This window comes from Anopheles maculipalpis, chromosome 3RL (genome assembly GCF_943734695.1).
Source record: "Anopheles maculipalpis chromosome 3RL, idAnoMacuDA_375_x, whole genome shotgun sequence".
NCBI lineage: Eukaryota > Metazoa > Arthropoda > Insecta > Diptera > Culicidae > Anopheles > Anopheles maculipalpis.
Window position 1 is genome coordinate 60419813 of NC_064872.1, and position 19904 is coordinate 60439716.

Here is a 19904-nt window from a genome sequence, read left to right on the forward strand (position 1 = left end):
AAGCAATACGTCTGTGAAAACGAATCGGGGGGCCATTTTGTAAAGTTTTCTAACAGTACTGCTTGTTTAGGACATATATCTAATGTGAAAGGTGGTCGAAAGGTTGAGTTGTCAGTTTATGGCTGTTGGTAATTATTCATATGAAAAGTGTAGCACAGAAACAAAAACAAACCAAACGTTTTAAATAAGCGTTAAATTTGACTGAAAATCAGAATAAGCTATTATCTGTACGAATCGATAAGAATAGGGAATGGGAATAGGGTTTTGATGTGGGTAGTGAACTTGTTACAAAAAGACTTCCCTTTTTTATGGAGAGGATCTGGTACTAAGGCTCCCATTGCTCTTTGTTTTTTGTCGCTAGCATTTTCCTGTGCTAGTGTGCTAGTGACGAAAAAGATTTAAATTATTCTTTCGTTCTTTTCGTTTGATTAGTAAAATTGTGGTGTTTTTGTTTCTTCCTACACTACATTTAGGAGTAATGTATTATAACTATTATGCAAAACACTCAATCACAAAGGGTTAAAGAATGCCGTTAACAATCGCTTTTCGGTGGTAGCGATGGAACTCTTATTAATAATTGGGAAACGGTGTAGAAAAGACTAAGAGAAGAGGACGGTTGCAATAGCGATAATCGTTGCAAAAGAAAACAAAAACGAGGAAAACACATATTATTTATTATTAGATACTTTGTTTTGTCTTGCACTGGCAAGAATAATGAATATAGTATATAGATTATTGAACAGGAAGAAAAGACGACGATGAAGTTCAGCGGAAGACCGAAAAACAATGAAATAAAAATTCAACATGTATATTTCATAATAGTAACATGTTTGCTAGAAAGAAAACTTTGACTTGTTAAGACCGTTAAATTGTATGAAAACATGTTTTGTTTTGTTATATGTTTGTTCGGTAAAATTCACCAGTATTCTACCGAAATATCCTTATTCTGTCAACATTCAACGACGTTTTTAAATGAAAAAAAAGCCTTTTTAAGGCTCGAGCTCCTCAGATGGGCCTTTTCGTTTTGACATTCCGTTACATTCGCTGGGGAAACGTCAGTTTGGCTAGCAAAATGTACACAAACAACATACTAAACGAAAGGAGGGAGAATAGAGTAATCTGGTTTAAAGAATTCAGACCCACTTCAAGTGGTTCTAGCCGATTAACATACCCGTTGTCCCGCTGCAACTTCTTTCTAAGCCTTCTAATCTCCCGTATTGTAAAAGTTACGATCAACTAATGTTTCAAGGCCAATACTTCACCGAAGAAAGACACTCGTTACCTTCCAAAATAGTTCATACTAAGTACTGTGTAGCAGCAGTAGCCCGTAGATAATCTTGCTCGCTTATCAGACAACCAGCGTGAAGTTCGGTTTTGAGAGAAAAGGAGGAAAAAGAAAGTGGTTGTAATATAATCCCCATTTTGTCTGTAATCATTCATAAACCAGCTACACAGTGCTCGTTACGTAATACATTCCGGCTAAGCGATCGTGCTTGATCCGTTCTATAAAGGGAATCGATCACGATGGATTCGATAGCGGTTGCACTGCAACCGTACAAGGATACGGTCGGTTTGACGGCGGCCATCGTGACGGTGGTCCAGTTCTTCAGTGGAGTATTGACCTTGAATGAAATTCGACGCCAGGGCAACACTAAGGGCTTTTCGGTGTTGCCCTTTCTCGGCTGCACCGTGTTCTGTCTGCTGAACATACAGTTTGGCCAGATGCTGCGGGACGACGGTATGATTCGGGTTAACTTTATCGGACTGGCGTTGAACTTGCTATACGTGTGCGGGTTTTATATGTACACCGATGGCCCCCAGAAGACGGCCGTTTGGGGTCAGATAGGGTTGGGCGGTGCGTTTACCGTTGGTGTGCTTTCGTACGTACAGTATGAAGATCCGAAGCTGGTCGAGTTCCGGTTCGGTGTTATTTTGACCGGTTTGCTATGGACTTTAGTCGGTATGTCGCTGCTTGGATTGGTAAGTATCGGTTACTGTACTATTCAAAACAAACAAATCGTAATAAGGTCATCCGTTTTTGCAGAGTGATATCCTGAAGAAAAAGAGTACTGAAGGACTTCCATTTCCGACTATCTTTCTCGGTGCGATCGTTTCCTTCTCCTGGCTACTGTACGGTATCATTCTACGCAGCAACTTCCTTGTGGTATGTATGCCGGGATCAACCTTATTTGTTTGTTCTTTCTAACGTTCTGACACGTATCGCAAAAGGTACAAAATCTTGTAGCTCTTGCACTGAGTGCAGTACAGCTCTCGCTGTTTATTATCTTCCCTTCGGGTGCGGCCAAACCACCGCCAAGTCCGGCCAAAAAGCGCAACTAAACAACAGCCCTTACAGTACAGTGATACAGTGGACAATAATTGCAAAGGCACAACGATACGAGGTGGAGGTGTGCAAGACAAAACTTGATGACAATAACAGATTTATAAAAGTAAATCTTCATCGATAAATGACAAAAATTTTAAACGAAATTTTATGACAATAAGCATGTTTACACACAAACGATAGCATTAACTGTTGAATTAAATGATTCCGTTACTATTCTCTTTTTGGACTAAAACGTAAGCAACATTTCCAATGTTATATGCTGATGCTGTTTTGAAACTAAATAAAAGACTAAGACATTCACATTTATATCAACTTTAAAAGTGAAAATGACCAATTCCAAGTTGAATTCTTTACTTGAGATGGTAAATATTTTTTAATTTAGCATGTTCCGTAAGATAAGCTCATCAGTGTATTCAAGCATAGTTAAGTATCGTTATAAACGACGAATGAGTTATCAAAGAATCATTATCGAACATTATGTTTCGTGTACTTAATTATAATCTTAACCGTGTTTACGTCCGCCCTCTACCACACTGGTGGGGTGCGGGGGGAGCCAGCGGCGCCGGTCTTCAAACGGCAAGACCGGGGTTCAAATCCCATCCGGATTGTCCCCCTGTAGTGAGGACTAATTAACTACGTGGTATCGGCAGTCTAGAAAGCCACTTCAATGGCCGGCATGATGTTAGTGGTCGTTAAGCCAAGAAGAATATAAATGAATAAGGATCCAAACTTACAAAAGATGAACAGTGGGAGCATCGGTTGTATGGAGGAGAATAAAAATTATGATAAATACAGTGGCTACCAATAACATAAGACCACCTGCTATTGGACATTAGGTAAAACTGGGATTGTGAAGCCAGTTAGCCTATTCTGTTCTGTTGGTTTAGGTTTTGGTAGCTTTACAATTAAAACAATTCCAATGATAAAGCTGTATTAAATATTTTGCTTAGCTAAACTCCCTTTATTGCTTCATAGTACAACATTGCACACTAACATTTAACATTATAAGGCCAGTCGCAGGTGAGTTTTTCCTCGTTAAAGTATAATCCCGATGGACAGTTGAACTCGTACTTGTAACCGGAGTAGCATCGATAGTATTTGTTGCAATTGGAAGGATCCCGAAAGTATCCATCCCGGGGGCAAACGAAAGAACCAGAGCCGGGAGTCGCTGCTATGGTCGTGGTGATCGGTGCAGCAGTAGTAGTAGTAGCCACCGGTCGTTGTGTTGTAGAAGTAGCTATCGCTTGTATGGTTGAAGTAATAGACGCCAGTTGCTTGGTACTACTAGTAGTCCTCCATTGCATGGTAGTAGCAGTGGTACTAGCTACTCGCTTGGTACTAGTTGTAGCTACCCATTGCTTGGTAGTAGTAGTGGTACTAGCCACTCGCTTGGTACTAGAAGATACCAACAATGTTTGTGTGGTACTAGTAGAGGCAGACGGTGGACCATTATTGTTCACGCATCGATTCAAGGTGCTCAGCAGCGTAAACTTGGGACCGCAAACGCCTCGGAAGTCATCCTGCTCAATCGACCATACCATGCCTCCACCGAGTCCGTACTTGGCAATCACGTTGCACTTTTGATTGACAACATCCACACTATCGTAGCTGACCCACTGACCATTACCGGAAGCGTACGCTGCAATCTGTACCGAATCGAACAGCTTCCGTGGCCACGAGCTTTCACATATTTCGTTGTATCCCAGTGAGCCGGCTTCTTGGGTGTATGGTCCGGGTGTGCCAACACCGCTGGTAGGCGCACCAACGCCATCAACACTAGGATTGGACAGCTTAAACGTGCGGCCATACAGAGGAATACCCAGGGTAAGTTTACTCGCTGCAGCACCCCTGCTCAGCCAATACTTAACGACGGCTTCCACGTTGAGCTGTCGTTTATAATCCGAGTCATCGATTGAGGCAGGTCCTTGATTGACAGGGGCTTGGTGTCTGGTGACGCCGTAATTGCCATGCATATCGTACGTCATCAGATTGATGTAGCTGACAATGCTCGAGATAGCAGGAATGTCGTACGCCTCGTTGGCCGTTGCCTCTGGAGCTGCCACAGCAACTGTAAGCAAATAGTTGTACGGTGCGAACGAACTGGCCAGCTCTCGGAGAAACAGGACAAAGTTCGATTTGTCTGCGGCTGTCGGATATTCCCAATCAATGTCCATACCGTCGAACCGGTACTGCTGCAGGAACGATACTGCGTTTCTCGCAAAAGTGGCACGCAGCTGAGGATTGGCAGCCACCGTCCGGAAGTTAGCAGTGCCAGCATTCCACCCACCGATGGCGGCCACCGTTTTTAGGGCCGGGTTTCGCTGCTTCAACTCGTAAAACTTGCCGATCGCATTAAGCCCGGACGGTAGGGCAAGATATTCGTCCGGAATGCGAATTGAGCCGTCCGGATTGATGTCGAAGAAGGCATAGTTGAGTTGGGTGCACAGGAAGGGATCAATATTTTCGGTGGCGAACTTGCCATTTCCCTGGCGATAGGTAGCCCACGTACCGTAGTAGCAGACGACTTCCTCTGAGGACGAAGGTGAGGGTCAGTTTGATTTTTAACAAAAAAAGCCGGTGATTATACTTACTGCTTTCGACGGCCACCATAAGCGAACACACGGCCACCAGTGCCACGCTCCACAACGATATGAAGTGAACCATATTGCTAGAACTAGAGTAACAAACACGATCGCCTGGCGGTGACGAATGTGCTTTGGGTAATGGAAACACATTTTTGGTTTCTTTTATACTTTGCCAAAAATGATGAAGATGGTGAAGCTGAAGTACACAAATGGAATGGCAGTTATAAAGTGCGTGCCAGCTGTACAAACGTCCCCTGCGCCAAATACAAGCCATATCGAGCATCTTTGTGCGCTTCGCGATACTTGGATCGTGCAGCAAGTGATACCGTTTGATTACAAGATTACCATTTGCGATGAATCGAATGCGATGGTTTAACCGGAAATGATCGTAAGAAGAAATCTGTTATCAAGCCGTGATAAATGTATTTCAATCTCCCAGCTTTAATAAAAAACACATTCTTTCCAATCTGAATAAACAGATAACTAGAGTGAAACATCTGCATTGCAGAACACAACCATAATTTACTTTTAACTCATCCACTGACCAGTTTTCGCGGTCTTGGCCAGCTGCAGAAGTATTCAATATTTCTGATCGTTTCTGGGTAATGCATCAATGCCGTCAAAACCATCAAGAAGGTTTTATTCTTCTTTTTTAATGTTGGCTTATGAAACATAGCATTCGTTCCCGGGTGATAACACTTTAAAATTTTTAAATAATTTCATAAATATCGTCGCTGCTAAAAGACGATTCCTCTTGCACATTACTCATGTATTATATTGAGTGATCATCTACCGTTTTGTACGATCTTCATCCTAGTCGAACCGCTGGACCATACTCATTGTTTGCGGTGTAATATTGAGCAGTGCTAGTAAATTAAACTAAAGGCAGAAGCAGATGGTACAGATCCCTGCAATCTGACAAAGCCAACCTTGTATCGAGTAAAAGAGCGATTATAAGCAGTGGAAAGCTGACAGTCGATCAATGTATGTATCGCAGCAGAAACCGGTGTCGATGTTTTTCAAGTCACCCTGAGCACAATACACATTGCCAGAGGCGGATTTATCCTTTCTGTGGCCCTCTATCACGTTGAATCTAAATTCCATGAGTTTCCGATTTTCCCTACCCATGTGAAGCCATACTATTGGAATTATAATTAACTTTCACTTTCCCAACACTTACTACATTAACGATAGTTGTTGATCTAAACGTTCGTTGATCTAAATAAGACAAAAACTGCAGAAAAAAGGGGGCGTAACATGCCCCGATCGCACGGAGGCAAGAACTTTCCGGACCCGGAAAGGGTGGAAGAATCAGAGTGGAGAGTTCCATGGGAATGCTGTTTTCCGCAATAACTATGTGAGGGGATGGAGGGATCTGGATGAGATGTTCGACAAAAAGTTCCGCGGGCCAAAGACGCATCCAACGGTATGCTGCACGCCTTACTTGGACCAAAAATAAGCGAGTTATTCCCTTTTTTCCGCATAAAATGCTGTGTTTTTCGCATTAACTAGGTGAGGGGATGGATGGTCCGGGTGGGGTGTTCGACAAAAAGATGCGTCGTCCACCTTTTTGTAGAACACCCCAACCCGATCCCTCCATCCCCTCACCCAGTTATTGCGGAAAAACCCAGCATTCCCGTGGAAAATCGGCGATATCTCGGTCATTCCTGGTACGTTCGGAACGTTCTTCATACCGCTGGATGCGTCTTAGGCCCGCGCATCTTTTTATTGAACATCCCACCCCAACTCCTCCAAGTCCCCGCCCAGTTATTCCGCGAAAGAGGGATTTTCTGCGGAAAAAAAGGGAATAACTCGTTTATTTTTTGTCCAAGTAAGGCGTGCAGCATACCGTTGGATCCGTCTTTGGACCGCGTATCTTTTTGTACAACACTCCACCCCGATCCGTCCACCTCTACCCAAGGACTCATTCCAAGCAAAAGTGTTTTCCTCAATAACTTCGTGGAACTCGGAATGCTGCTAGTGAAATTTTCCGCGAGTCTTTTGGATACCCTTGACTATGATACTAGAATTTGGTTGATTGCTAAATTGAATTAAGTCTTACGATTCGGCGTCGTGTTTCCATCCCTTCTTGAGTTGATTTTATATGTATTTCTCAAGGCATTTCTTCCATGTTTTTTTGTTTGCTATTTGGTGGAGCAGGCAAGGGTGCCATTGGTAAACTGAACCGAGTCCCCTTAGACACCCACCTCTTCATAGACGAGGTTTGTACTGCTGTGCCCGGGATGGAAGTTTGATGGGATTTACCTATCCAAGACGAAACGTGAAAGGCGACCGCCAGCTACGCCCATAGGCTAATATGCTATTCCACGTTAAAACGAATAAGAAAAATACAGCTCGTTTGTAAGAGAGGTGTTCCTAAAACTAAGCTTTATATTTCTAAAAATCAGACATATTGTACATGGCAGGACACGAAGGACACGACGCTCTACACGTTCGGGTTGAAGCGCGGCCAGTTGCGGATCTCGTTGAAGAAGGCATTTCCGGGGCAGGCAGTCGCCACAGCCTGTCGGTGTCCGATCAGCCAGTAGTTGGAGGCAATATGTCCGAGCGAGACACCGCAGCTGATCAGCTGCTGGGCAGCGTTACGGGCGGCCGCATTCGGGATTCCGTTGGTGAACGTGCCCATCACACCCATGCCGACCGAGCGATCGTTGTAGCCGGGGGCGTGCGCTCCCTGACGACCCCAACCGCGACCCTCGTAGGCAGCACCGTTCTCACCGACCAGGAAGTTGTAGCCGATGTCAGCCCAACCGTTGCCGTCCATGTGGAAGGACTGGATGTTACGCATCTGCTGGGCACAGGCGGCATCCGTCGTGCAGTGGGCACCGGCCGTATGGTGCATCACGACCCACGGGGCCGGACGGATCGGCAGCTGGGCGGTGCTGGCAGCACGAGCTCCCCACTGAGCGCGGGTCACGATACGCGGGCACTGGGCCGAAACGCCCGCCAGACAAATGCTGGCCAACACCAGTACGGCGGCAAACTTGTTCATCTTTGTTGCTGTCCTACTGACCAACTGGCTAATGTGCTTCCCGAAGGTTAACTGTCCAGTGTGGGTGTTCTGGAGCGGGTTTTATACTACACGGCTAGCCTAGCCTCCCATTATCAGGTGCCCGAATTGATCGCGTTCGGTAGTAGTTGCCTTATCGTAATCGAACAGAAGCTCTTCCCATGCGCTAATCACTCGCGCCCGTAATCTAATACGACACAGTAAACGCGTATATTGAACCCTCATTTGGAAGGTTTTCTTCTTCGGGCATTCTTCACTATATTTCTCTTTTATGGACGTCTAGTAAGGCAGTACATTACCACGATACACGCACGACATTGACAGTTTTGTGATAATCACCAGCAATAGGTGGATTTTCCCAATACGCAATGTATCAAATACGCGCCAGACACTCCGCACTCTCCGCGAAGCAGACCGAAGAGATGTTTAATTTTATCATGTTCTAGAATTCCGAAGACTCGGACGAACGAGGAATGGGGCTGTGTAAAAATCCCCCCGTTTTGTTGTGCCAAGTTCGTGTGTGGTAAATTGAATCATTAAGCATGTTACTAACAGTGTTAACGTCAATCATGGGATCGATAAGATAATGGAAAGGTGAAGAGGAAGATGCACCCGAAGGGACGCTGGAATGGGAACAGAAAGCTGATCTTGTTGTTCTTGTATAGTTACACATGTTTGTAAAATAAGTTTGAGTTTGTTTTCTCGGATGGGGAGAGAGAGATCTTCCTGAGGGGAACAACCAAACTAACAGCTGAACAAGAGTGATCGATTTAACATTGCAGAAAGACAGGAAAGGAAAGATCAATCGGCTCAAGGCTCCATGGGGTAAAGCTCTTGGAACTGCTCTAAATTCATTGACAAGAGCTGCCACTACTCTATCCGTCTTCTAAGGCTTTCAATTTCATTACTTTCTACTCACTTGGGTCTATCACTCAACGCTTCTATGTATCAACTAACCACACTGGTTTGAAGCTAAGGCTTGGATCTTTGCATGTCTTTCCAAAGACACGATTAGTGCCGACACCCTGAATTCTTCTGTGAAACCTGCGCAGTTTAATTTACTGCGCAATAGTGAGATCGTCGAACAGTTCATAGCGATATAGATATCATCATTTATTCTTAAAATGGTTTGTCATTCAGGCTACACAATGATATGATTAATCTAAAAGTAATCATACGGCAACATAAAGGACCCCAAGTAGTTCAAGGGACAAGACAAGTCAAGACCAAAAGGAAGTAGACAGAAGTGGATCTTGAAGGGGAAATAAGAATAAAAAATAAGGTAAAGAAAGTGTTTAATGACCTATAGAGGACGATAGACGGGAACGGAAGGACAGAGAGATGCTGAAGTCAAAATGGTCAGAGAAAGCATTAAAATGCCGGAAACAAGTCATTAGTTCATCATCTGAAGAAGAGATCGTGTGGAAACACATAGAGGGATGAGAGCAAGGAGAGACGGCACGTCATTAACTCTAATAAGTAAAATAGCATTAAATGCAGCCTGAGTCTAGGATCTTCTGGATTCCACATGGATATCCAGACACAGGGGACCTCCAAGGACTCTAAACATTCTACTGAGCATCTTCCTCTCGTATTGCGTCAATCAATATTGCAATGAATCCGTGCGAAGGTTGCATTAATCAGGCGTTGATATTGAGTATTCTAGAAAACTTGGTAAGGCTGGACAGGGATTTTTGTTGAGCATATTTGGCAGCGATTCCATTGATTCATTTTGCTGTAAGACCAAGGCAATGACTGTGCGTGAATCTGTCCAATGACGAAATCGAATCTGTTCGCTTGCCAAAAATTTAAAAATCATCCTCCAGTAAGCTTCATCTGCTTCCTCCAGAAGCTCCTGGGCTACACCATTAGGTGATCTTTTGCGTTCCAAAAACATAGGTTGAGCAATCTCATAGTATGGAACCTTGTTTAATACTACACGTGGAACCCAGGCTTTATGCGATCACTTGAGGAAGGTGATCGTCCATAAGAACCTTCCGGAATCCTCCCTGTATTTTGTGTTATTTATATTTGAGACAGTTCAAATAATCGTGTTCCAGAACCTTTCCAGCGCAATGACACTTTTATGGGAAAATCTTGCGATCAATTGCCAGGTACTGCTCACATTTATGGCATTGATGCTATGAATCTATCAGAATGAATTATCTGGTTGGTCCATAATCCATAAATTTCTATTTATACCACAAGGAAACTGTCATCTGTACAAAATTCTTCAATTGGCACATCTGGTTCACCAACCTAAATGCACAAGTGATCCTAATATGGACACAGTGTTGTTGTTATCTTTGCCAGATAATCGCCATCAACAAGCGCGTAAATGAATGTTTATTAATCTCGGTAGCATTTTCTAGATTTTACGTGCTTCCCACACAAGAATGGCAAGAACAAAAACAACAACACCGCTTTTACGATGAGTCCTACGTCACCTTTCGCTAGTCCAATTTGTCCAATGGACCCGCGAGTTGTTCCTCCATATCTTATCGTAATTGAAATTAATCACAAATCCTCCAACCCCGGTAGTCCTTGCGGGAGTCCGATTGGTACAATTGAGCATATATGGTTAATCTGCTCCCACTGTTTATCGGTGGCCAAATATAGCATGACGTAGAATCGGCCGATTTTCACACGGCACGCTCTAATTTTGGTGTCCCAATCAGCTGGAACAGTATCTTTTCGGTTTTTTCGGAGTAATGATAAGGATAGTGATAATGTCTATAAAATCTACCATCCGAGGTCACGCAAGACTACATTTCCTTCGTAACTACCAGGTTGTCAAGATGAACAAGTTTGCCGCCGTACTGGTGTTGGCCAGCATTTGTCTGGCGGGCGTTTCGGCCCAGTGCCCGCGTATCGTGACCCGCGCTCAGTGGGGAGCTCGTGCTGCCAGCACCGCCCAGCTGCCGATCCGTCCGGCCCCGTGGGTCGTGATGCACCATACGGCCGGTGCCCACTGCACGACGGATGCCGCCTGTGCCCAGCAGATGCGTAACATCCAGTCCTTCCACATGGACGGCAACGGTTGGGCTGACATCGGCTACAACTTCCTGGTCGGTGAGAACGGTGCTGCCTACGAGGGTCGCGGTTGGGGTCGTCAGGGTGCTCACGCCCCCGGCTACAACGATCGCTCGGTCGGCATGGGTGTGATGGGCACGTTCACCAACGGAATCCCGAATGCGGCCGCCCGTAACGCTGCCCAGCAGCTGATCAGCTGCGGTGTCTCGCTCGGACATATTGCCTCCAACTACTGGCTGATCGGACACCGACAGGCTGTGGCGACTGCCTGCCCCGGAAATGCCTTCTTCAACGAGATCCGCAACTGGCCGCGCTTCAACCCGAACGTGTAAAAGTCAATGTTTTTGGTGTAAAATATAGAGTTCAGCAAGAGCATACCTAACCTGTCCGGTGTGCTACGTGAATGGAAAGAAAGAATGTCAAGTTACTGGGCTTTAATTACAGCTTAAGGATTTTTGTATATGAAATCTGGTTGAAGTAAGGATTTCATGTGATTCTAGTGTTTTTAATATACTGAAAATCAAGTAGTTTTTGATAATACAGCTGTATAATAATCGAACATATTACAACGAAAATGACAACCGTTTGGAAATTTCTAATGAAGTTTCTGAATATCGTTGATCATTTTCGACAAAGTGTTTGAGCAAATCCTAATATCATCGTCTTTACTTTTATCATTTTCAGTAAAGAATGAAAGAAAATTTGCATTCCAATGTAGATTTTGTTTTGCTACAAAATTATTTTCATCCTGCGATGAGGAAAATATTCCGATCCCGTTTGTACCGGTAGCAAAATTCTTCATCAAAATATGATTTCAAGACACAAAAGAACATACTAGTTCAGGAGGTAGATGTAAAGCGGATTGCGTAGTGGTAAACTCAGAACAGATGCTCGTTTTTGGAAAGCTATAAAATCGATTAAATACTTTTAGGGATAGAATTTGAGTTTGAATTTGTAGCAAAATGCTAGTTACCTTCTCGAATGGATGCTCTCCCGTTATACAAGTCGCTAAAGTAAGAAATTAGCGTAAACTAAAGAAATTTCGATACAGCAAAATTAGATCTCCAGTAACAAAAGAACATACCAAGCTTAAAGATAGAAATTGCTTTGATATTTGAAAAGGGAACAAAAAATATTTTTTCTTTTCGTCTCAAAAACATATTTCGCTTAAAATAATGTAATCTTAATTATACTCACTTTTTTGTTCTTACTTTAAATATCTTTTGCAAATATTTTCACAAAGTGTGTTGTAACTCTAAAGTAGGATTAATTGCGACGTTACAACTCTACCGTTTTCTCTACCAATTCCATTTAATATTTGAGATTATAATTGACATCCAAATCTGCACAGGAAAAAGCAAGAGTCCTGCCAATACTGGCTTCCTTTGACTTTGCAATCTGGTCCGTACAGAGCATGAAGATCGGCCCCGTTAACACTCCGCTAGTCCACTAGACATCCTCAAACAGATCTGTCAGACCAGACAATAAACTACGTTATCAGTACATGACACACTTTAACAAACATATCAACAGAACCAAACTGTTGAGATGAGTTTCTGAGTAGGCAATTTGGTCTAGGGCAGTCCGGTGGTAAAAGACATAGGCACCGGTTTGCACACGGCATTACCGGGGCTCGATTCCCATCCAGGTCGTCCCCCGTAGAGAGAAATGACTATCCAACTGCTTAGTATCAGCAAATCTATTAAGCCATACGTTGAACGGCTGTTGTCGACCTATAAATTCGTTGAACAGAAACAAACATAAGACACAGAAGAATAAACTGGTATTTTCTTTCCATTAAAAATGTGTTTTTTAACAAGCAGATACTTTATTTTTCATATATGTAGAACGTTTAAACTGCTTAAACTGCAAGTTGTACGCGATGGTTTGGTCTTTGGAACCTCTCAAAAAAAGTAAAAAGGGAACTGTTGGAAAATTTTCTAAGAATCGCAACGACCTATCAGTTAGAAGGCGAACAGGAGAACAGGAAAGGAAAGAACAAGGAAGAAGAATCAGAAAAAGGCAGAACGATCCTGCAGTAGGATCAATGAGGGAGCGAGCGATCAGTCGCAAATTAAAAAGCAACGAAGAACAACAATTAGAAGCGAACACAAGCGTGTGCTAGAAGTGGACTATTTATTTGGTTCTTCTACGCGGATTAACTAAAGCCACTAATAAAATAGAAAAAAGCCAAAGAATCCGCGCCTCGTCTCTAACAGGAACATTAAACAAGTCCATCTATTATCGCTAAACGACAAGGAAGTTGCATGGGAAGAATCTCAACGTTAGGCATCAAGAAAAAATTTGATTCTAAAGAGCATTAGTTCGTACTCTTGGAAAGATTATAAAAGCCTATCGAATACGCTTTGCCTTCTCTGTTGGATGTTATGCTTTTATTTGGCGCTGGAGATAAACAGGTGGATTAAAACGAATGTACTATTATTAGAATTTCGGATATATGTCGCTGCCACGAGTATTGAATATCTCAAAAACGGTAGGAGTGTTTCTATCGACCTTGTACATTTTGAGATGTTAATGTTTCGCTGGTAGAAAGAAGATTTTGCATTAATGGTTGCCAGCCCACTGCGGGATCCCAGGCAGTAAAAAAGCAGGCTGAAGATCACTGGCATTCTTTCGCTTGATTTCATGTCGAAACATCCTCTGCTCATATGTGGATTTCGATGCAGCAAGACCTGCTCATAACAGCTCTTAACAGCCATTCGGCTCTCGCAAAAACGGCTCTTAACAACCGTTCGGACATCAGGAAGATCCCCGGCGGTACCAGTGCTTTAAGGATCCATGCTTTTTGCAGGCATTAGGATCGCCAGAGACTCAGGGTAGCCAGCGACAACATTAGATCACTAAACCAATTGAATTAGGTTTGGACGACTTGAAGTGGTGACTGGCGGCGTTACTGTTGGCGGAATGCGTGAGTTCGATGCTACTGTAGTGACTATAAACGACAACGAACAGTACAAAGCAATCATTTATAGTGGGAGGGGTAATGAACATGCAGCTTTACAATATACACAGCCAGTCAAAAGCCGAAGGCGGCGAGTCAAAAAATGTGGGCAGCCAGTCCAAACCAAGACGATAAACTCTTTAAGATTAGATTTTAAGGAGAATACGGTCTGGCCGTCATTACGAAATTAAAAGAAGAATCGCAAGAGACAACACTAGAAGGCTGGACAGGTCAAAAAGGGCTTGGAGGAACACCTTCAAATTATATCCGGCACAGAGTTACTGCATACTTCAAAATAATCTCCATCCAAGACAACCTTATTAATCTTTACCGGCATTAGTGCTTAATTAGCATATATTATCATTAATGCGTAATGCTGATACTAAGCTTATATTACCTGAAACAAAATCTTCATCGATAATCAAAATACAGCTTGCCATACTGAGTATTCAATCACTCTTCAGAAAGGGTGAGGTTACTGAATGCTTCATGCCGAGCACTCCTTTAGGGGGAAAAATAAAGGTGTGTTTGATGGCGCTTATTGCCTTGGACAGTTAATAAAACTTCTCATTTTTGTTTATCATTCGTTTTACGACTCATAACGTACAATTAAATTAAATTAAAAAGCCCCGGTTTTTAGTGGACAGATTTTTCTAACTTTCTTTCTAAATTCTTTTCTCAAAATAAATATTGAAAAAGGTGAACTCCTCTGTTCTAGCTGGGTAAGGCACACGATAGTGTATTAATCTTTTTTTTTCTTACAACTAAAAACTTCACGGCACGTTTCACATATTTTGTGTAAGAACTTTAGCAAAAATATTATTCAAAACAAAACATGAAAAAAAATCCTTCACAAGCTCAAGTTCTACTTGTTGACATTGATTTTATCATGTGTCATACAATTCATCGCAACACACGTTCAAACGTATCTTGATTCTACACCGTCATGAAATTGTCCATGAAGGTTCTAAACGCGTTCTCGCTGATGACTGGCGAGCATAACGCAAGCACGATCGTTGATTTCGCACGACAACGCTAGGTAATGTAATAATTACACCCCAAGGATCACTTCAAATCATCAGCTCAAGGATGTGTGAGCGGCGGGTTTAGGTTAGGTGTAGGGCACGCACCGTCGCTCGATTGGACCGTGGAAGTACTTCTAACACTGGGTGAGTTTTTTCTTCCTCTGTAGCACGTAGTTTCTTCGATTGGAATGTTATCTTCTGCCCGGTCGATCCCGCGTGGTTGTTGAATAATTTGAGTGGGAATCACCGTCGCAGACGGAACAGCTCCATGTGCTCGGTATGGCGGCTCCGAGCAGAAACTTTAGAACTCTGCGTAAGGCACTCATGCTGTCGAACGTTCGTATCTCACTCGTCTGCTGTACACACACCGCTGTCCACGTGGGGCACTTGAGTATTACACCCGGTAGAACACAGTCTGTCTACCAGTTTGTCTACAGTCCGCCGGCGATGGGTGCTTCAAGTTCAACAAGGCACGGTCATCAAGGCAGCGATGGGACGGAGGAGAGTACGCTGTTGACCTTCCAAGCATGCAAAGGGGCGCGCGCACGCTGATATTAATGTTACCGGCACGATCGCGAGTTCGCTACAGACTGATGTGTGCGGCTAACCGTCCAGACCGGTGCTCGGCAGTTGGTGAGTTGAATCTGGTTTGGTTATCCCCACCAAACGACTGCGAATGTTTTACGCAAACGATCCACGCTTATCACTGTATCATCGCATCGCTTTTTTGAATATGGATTTGGTGGCGATACGCTTCGATGACACCCTGCCATTTGATGACAGATTTAGGGTTGTATCGTAAGCATTCGGCAAAAAGGCGGAAGGAAACGGACGACTTGTACGAATCGCCTTACTTGACAAATGAATGTTCCCCCTGTTAAAACGATCAGATAATGACGAACTGATCCACATAAAACGCTTGACACAAGAGAAAGTACTTGAAAGGTGCATGTAAAGCTACTTAAGCAATGGGGTCAAGCTAAAGTTCGTCCCAAAATCGGAAGTCTTTTCGCAATCTTGCTTGCTCTCTCGCTCTACAAAGTACGTCATAATTTTCGCAATTTTTGGTTCGCGAAGCATTAAAGAAAAACGACGAGAAGAAAGATATAAAACATTCCGGCAATAATCTTAAACTGGTTTTCAGAGCGTTTGTCATTTAAAACGGTCATTGGTTCGCTTCTATCGGGCGAAAGGGAAAGCGTAAGGCTTCAGCTTTTTTTTGGCAACCTTTTTTGGGCGAGCGTTTTGTGTGCTTTTTTCTTCTTTCCTATCGACAGTTGTCGGTTTTGGGTTTCCTGGTTTTGGTTTTGCTACATTTAATCCACTTGTCTCGACTTTCCTAGCTTGACTGCTTTCTTTTAAATGCAGATGTGTGTAAAGCGTTTTAAGATGGTCAGCTGTTTCAGGCATGTTTGTGACCACAGCTACATTTTTTAACGTACTAGCTAGCACCAAATTTGAACATGGATGCCATTACCAACATATGAGTTGATTTCCATGTGCCTCATCCAGCTCCTAGACTCCATACCTGCATCCCCGACAATCGTTTTCTGTTGGATTCCGGGTCATTCCGGAATCAACGGAAACGAGAAAGCCGACCAACTTGCCTACGATGGTCGCATCCGTCCTGAAGAACCATACAACACCCTTTCACGCCGTGAGGCCATCCGCTTCACCAACACCATCATCTCCCAACACTGGAACTCCGCATGACACAACGTAGACCTCAGCAACAAACTCCGTCCTATCAAGAACAACACCTCTTCATGGGAGGCTACCGAATCCAGCCACATCCAACGAGTCCTTTCCCGCCTTCGTATAGGTCATACCCGCCTTACGCACTCCTACATCCTAGAAAAATCCAGTCCTCCACTCTGATGTTTCTGTGGTGTTGACATCACCGTCCGCCACATCCTCACCGATTGCCATGGATACACGACACACCGAGCCACCTGCCAACTAGAAACTGATTTAACGACAATCCTATCACCCGACAAACTCCAGCAGAACCGCCTCATTAGATTTTTACGCATCAGTCATTTATACAAAGAAATTTAAGCAATAGTTTAAACTTATCCGATATCATATGGCATAACAGTTTCCATAGTTTTATAGGCAATAGTTTTCCATAATATTTAAGCCACATATGCCATAGTTTTGTATTAGATTAAACCATCCTCCGCCCCTCTGTTATTAAAGTTATTCCGTTTATCTATGTGTTCGTCCGTTTTTCCTTCGGTCTGGAAACAAGCTTGGCTTGTGCCTATACTTAAGAAGGGAAATCCAGCACGGGTTTGTTCCTAAACGTTCCACTTCCTCCAACCTCATGTGTTTTACGTCGTTCGTGTCGACTCATCTTGATGTTGTGCCTCAAGTCGACGCTATTTACACGGATTTCAAATCCGCGTTTGACCGCGTTCCTCATGAGTTACTTCTTGAGAAATTGTCACAATTAGGGATCAACAGCATAATTGTTTCCTTGTTGCAGTCATTTCTAAGTGAGCGTACATATCGTGTTAAACTAAATGTTAATTTATCTACTTCCTTCTGTTCTGGGGCCGGTGTTCCCCAGGGTAGTGTCTTAAGTCCTCTATTGTTCGTCCTATTCCTTAGTGACATTACGTCTGTCTTGCCACAAGATAGCTTTCTTTGCTATGCCGATGATGTGAAAATCTTTTTCCCAATCTCATCGGGTGCGGATTGCGTTTTCCTTCAAACTGTTCTTAACTGTTTTTCCTCTTGGTGTGCTCATAACTCTCTCACCCTTTGTCCTGTGAAGTGTCAAATCATTTCGTTTACTCGTTCCCGCACTCCTTTCCTCTATCCTTATGTGCTTGATCAGGTCCTAGTCGACCGGGTTTCGCTGGTCAAGGGCTTAGGCGTATGGCTCGATAGTGGCCTTACCCTAACGTCCCACATCGACTCTATGGTTGCTAGAGCCTGGAAAACACTGGGTACCCTGAAGCGTATTGCCCGTGACTTCTCTAATCTTCTGTGTTTGAAAACGCTGTACTGTTCGCTGGTCAGGTCATTGCTGGAGTATTGCTCAGTAATCTGGTCACCAACGGCTCGGATCCATATGGATTGAATTGAGCGGGTGCAGAGGTCTTTTACCAGGTTTGCGGTTCGCCAATTCCTTGGAAGATCCACCTCCACCCTGCCCGGTTACTAGTCAAGGTGTCAGTTGCTGAGTCTTGACTCTCTCGAAGACGGTCGATCACGTTCCCAAACACTTTTTGTCGCTTCCCTCTTGTTGAACTGTATAGATGCTCCTTTTCTGCTTGGTTCCATCCCGTTCTATGTCCCTAACCGTTCCCTTCGTATTCGTCCCCCTTTGATTATCCCTAGGCGCCGTACGGCTGCCGGTCGCAACGATCCTTCTTTGAGGCCACTGCGTTCGTTTAACTCCTCGTCTCTTGTGTTCGATTTCCATCTCTCCCTTCCATCCTTACGCTCCAGTATGCGGTCTTCCCTTTAGCACTCAACTCCCTCCCCATTTCTCTAAGTTTAGAGTTAAATAATTTTAAGTAGAGTGTAAGAGTGTAGTGTAGCCTATTGGCAGACAACACGTTAATAAATAATAATAATAATAATAATAATAATAATAATAATAATAATAATAATAATAATAATAATAATAATAATAATAATAATCCTTTTTTTATACAGTAGAGAGGTGAATGTAGCCTCTATAAGTAAACGAAAAAAAAATCCATGTGTCTTAGCTATGTTTTGAGACTCAAAATTAAAATTGAAAAAAAAAGGAAATTGCTGTGAGATTATGGGAAGTATAATTGAAAAGGATAAAAATAAAAGACTTAAACGCAAGGATGACGACGATCCTGTCGGGAAAAGTTGCAATATTTAACAAAGTTACGGCCTTCATTTAACAGAACTTTAATACCCAGTTGTTGAACGCGCTCTAAGACATTGACAGTAAAACATTAAAAGTAGTTTCACGTCAGTGAGTAATCTTTGTAAGACTACTTTTGAAGAATTAAGGATCCTATTCAACCTTGTTTACCCTAAAATCGAAGCTATTGTCAAGAAATGGTGTGAATTTTTATGTGTTTTTCATCTTGAATTAATGAAAACTGAATAGATATTTAAGTGATAGTAAACTATGTAGGAATGTAGCTGGCTATAATTTTTTTTTTACCTTTTCATTTTTAAATGTATTTAGAATTTAATCCATGTATCAACCCATTGGTTATCAAGATTATGCTTCATCAAGGCTTTTAGGCAGGGGCGGATCTAGCATTTCGAAGGCTCTAAGCGGAGTGCAATTTCTGGTTCTCTATCACATTAGTTCTAAGTTTGGCAAATGTGCGATTTTTGCTACCCATGTAAAGCCTTGTTAACGGATTTTTAAGCTTACTTACTTACTTATCAGGCGCTACAACAGCTTTGCGGTCTTGGCCTGCCCAAGCAGAATCCGGAACCGCTCACGGTCCCGCATCGTCGTCCGCCAATCCGTCATCCCGGCCTTGATGACGGATGATTCTACGCCATCCTCCCAACTCAATCTGGGCCTACCATGCCTCTTCTGTACGTGTAGACGGCCTAAAAGGACTTTCAAAACTTATTTTCTCTCTTCTTATTTAATAGTTTATTCATCGTTGATAATTGATCTAAAAAGAACAAAAAAAAAAACTACTAAAAATTGTGTGGCGCGGAGTCAAAGACGTTAAAATAAAATGATACAAAAATAGGTTTACGTTTTAATATTCTCTACTACTCTACAATAACATCATTTTTAGCTATTTCTTATAGTTTGTATTTTATTGTCCAAAAACAAGTCGACTTCAATCGACTTGAGATTGATGTAGCTCGATAGTGAAAATGGAATAATATAATTGTAAACTTCGTCGCCAAAAATTCGACTTTAGTGTTAAAAAACACGTTGTGGAGATCTTTGCAA

The 19904-nt window shown here is 42.9% G+C and overlaps 5 protein-coding genes across 7 annotated transcripts in view; 3 read left to right on the forward strand and 2 right to left on the reverse strand.

The window, feature by feature from the left end:
* Window positions 1–19904, forward strand: part of LOC126563183 (uncharacterized) — a 385303-nt gene that overhangs the window by 194676 nt on the left and 170723 nt on the right. The gene's annotated exons all lie outside the window — the stretch shown is intronic.
* The window catches only part of LOC126562946 (sugar transporter SWEET1-like), a 207476-nt gene continuing 189043 nt past the window's right edge, over window positions 1472–19904 (forward strand). The window contains exons 1-3 of one of the 2 annotated variants that reach the window (XM_050219551.1): window positions 1472–1980; window positions 2045–2164; window positions 2230–2355. In XM_050219551.1, coding sequence (XP_050075508.1) covers window positions 1525–1980; window positions 2045–2164; window positions 2230–2340 — 687 coding nt within the window. In that variant the 5' untranslated portion in view covers window positions 1472–1524 and the 3' untranslated portion in view covers window positions 2341–2355. The remainder of the gene's footprint in view (window positions 1981–2044; window positions 2165–2229; window positions 2356–19904) is intronic. The other variant, XM_050219552.1, reaches the window with a different exon arrangement.
* Window positions 3337–5011, reverse strand: LOC126562179 (chitinase-3-like protein 1). The gene is made up of 3 exons (XM_050218614.1): window positions 4939–5011; window positions 3704–4877; window positions 3337–3553 (listed from the first exon to the last, which is right to left on the reverse strand). The coding sequence occupies exons 1-3, from the start codon at window positions 5009–5011 to the stop codon at window positions 3337–3339; spliced, it is 1464 nt and encodes a 487-aa protein (XP_050074571.1).
* The window catches only part of LOC126563082 (peptidoglycan-recognition protein SC2-like), a 260445-nt gene continuing 247867 nt past the window's right edge, over window positions 7327–19904 (reverse strand). For both annotated transcript variants that reach the window (XM_050219695.1, XM_050219696.1), the window contains exon 2: window positions 7327–7973. In XM_050219695.1, the coding sequence (XP_050075652.1) occupies window positions 7379–7945 (567 nt within the window). In that variant the 5' untranslated portion in view covers window positions 7946–7973 and the 3' untranslated portion in view covers window positions 7327–7378. The remainder of the gene's footprint in view (window positions 7974–19904) is intronic.
* On the forward strand, window positions 10760–11329 carry LOC126563084 (peptidoglycan-recognition protein SC2-like). The gene has a single exon (XM_050219698.1). The coding sequence runs from the start codon at window positions 10762–10764 to the stop codon at window positions 11326–11328; it is 567 nt and encodes a 188-aa protein (XP_050075655.1). The 5' UTR covers window positions 10760–10761; the 3' UTR covers window position 11329.

Excerpts from the sequence above, each read along its gene's own strand:
- LOC126562179 (XM_050218614.1), bottom strand. The coding sequence starts at position 5,011 with ATGGTTCACTTCATATCGTTGTGGAGCGTGGCACTGGTGGCCGTGTGT. Across the intron at positions 4,878-4,938 it reads TATGGTGGCCGTCGAAAGCA|AGGAAGTCGTCTGCTACTAC; the intron begins GTAAGTATAATC and ends CTTCGTCCTCAG. Across the intron at positions 3,554-3,703 it reads ACCACTACTACTACCAAGCA|TACTACTACTGCTGCACCGA; the intron begins ATGGGTAGCTAC and ends ACCGGTGGCTAC.
- LOC126563084 (XM_050219698.1), top strand. The coding sequence starts at position 10,762 with ATGAACAAGTTTGCCGCCGTACTGGTGTTGGCCAGCATTTGTCTGGCG.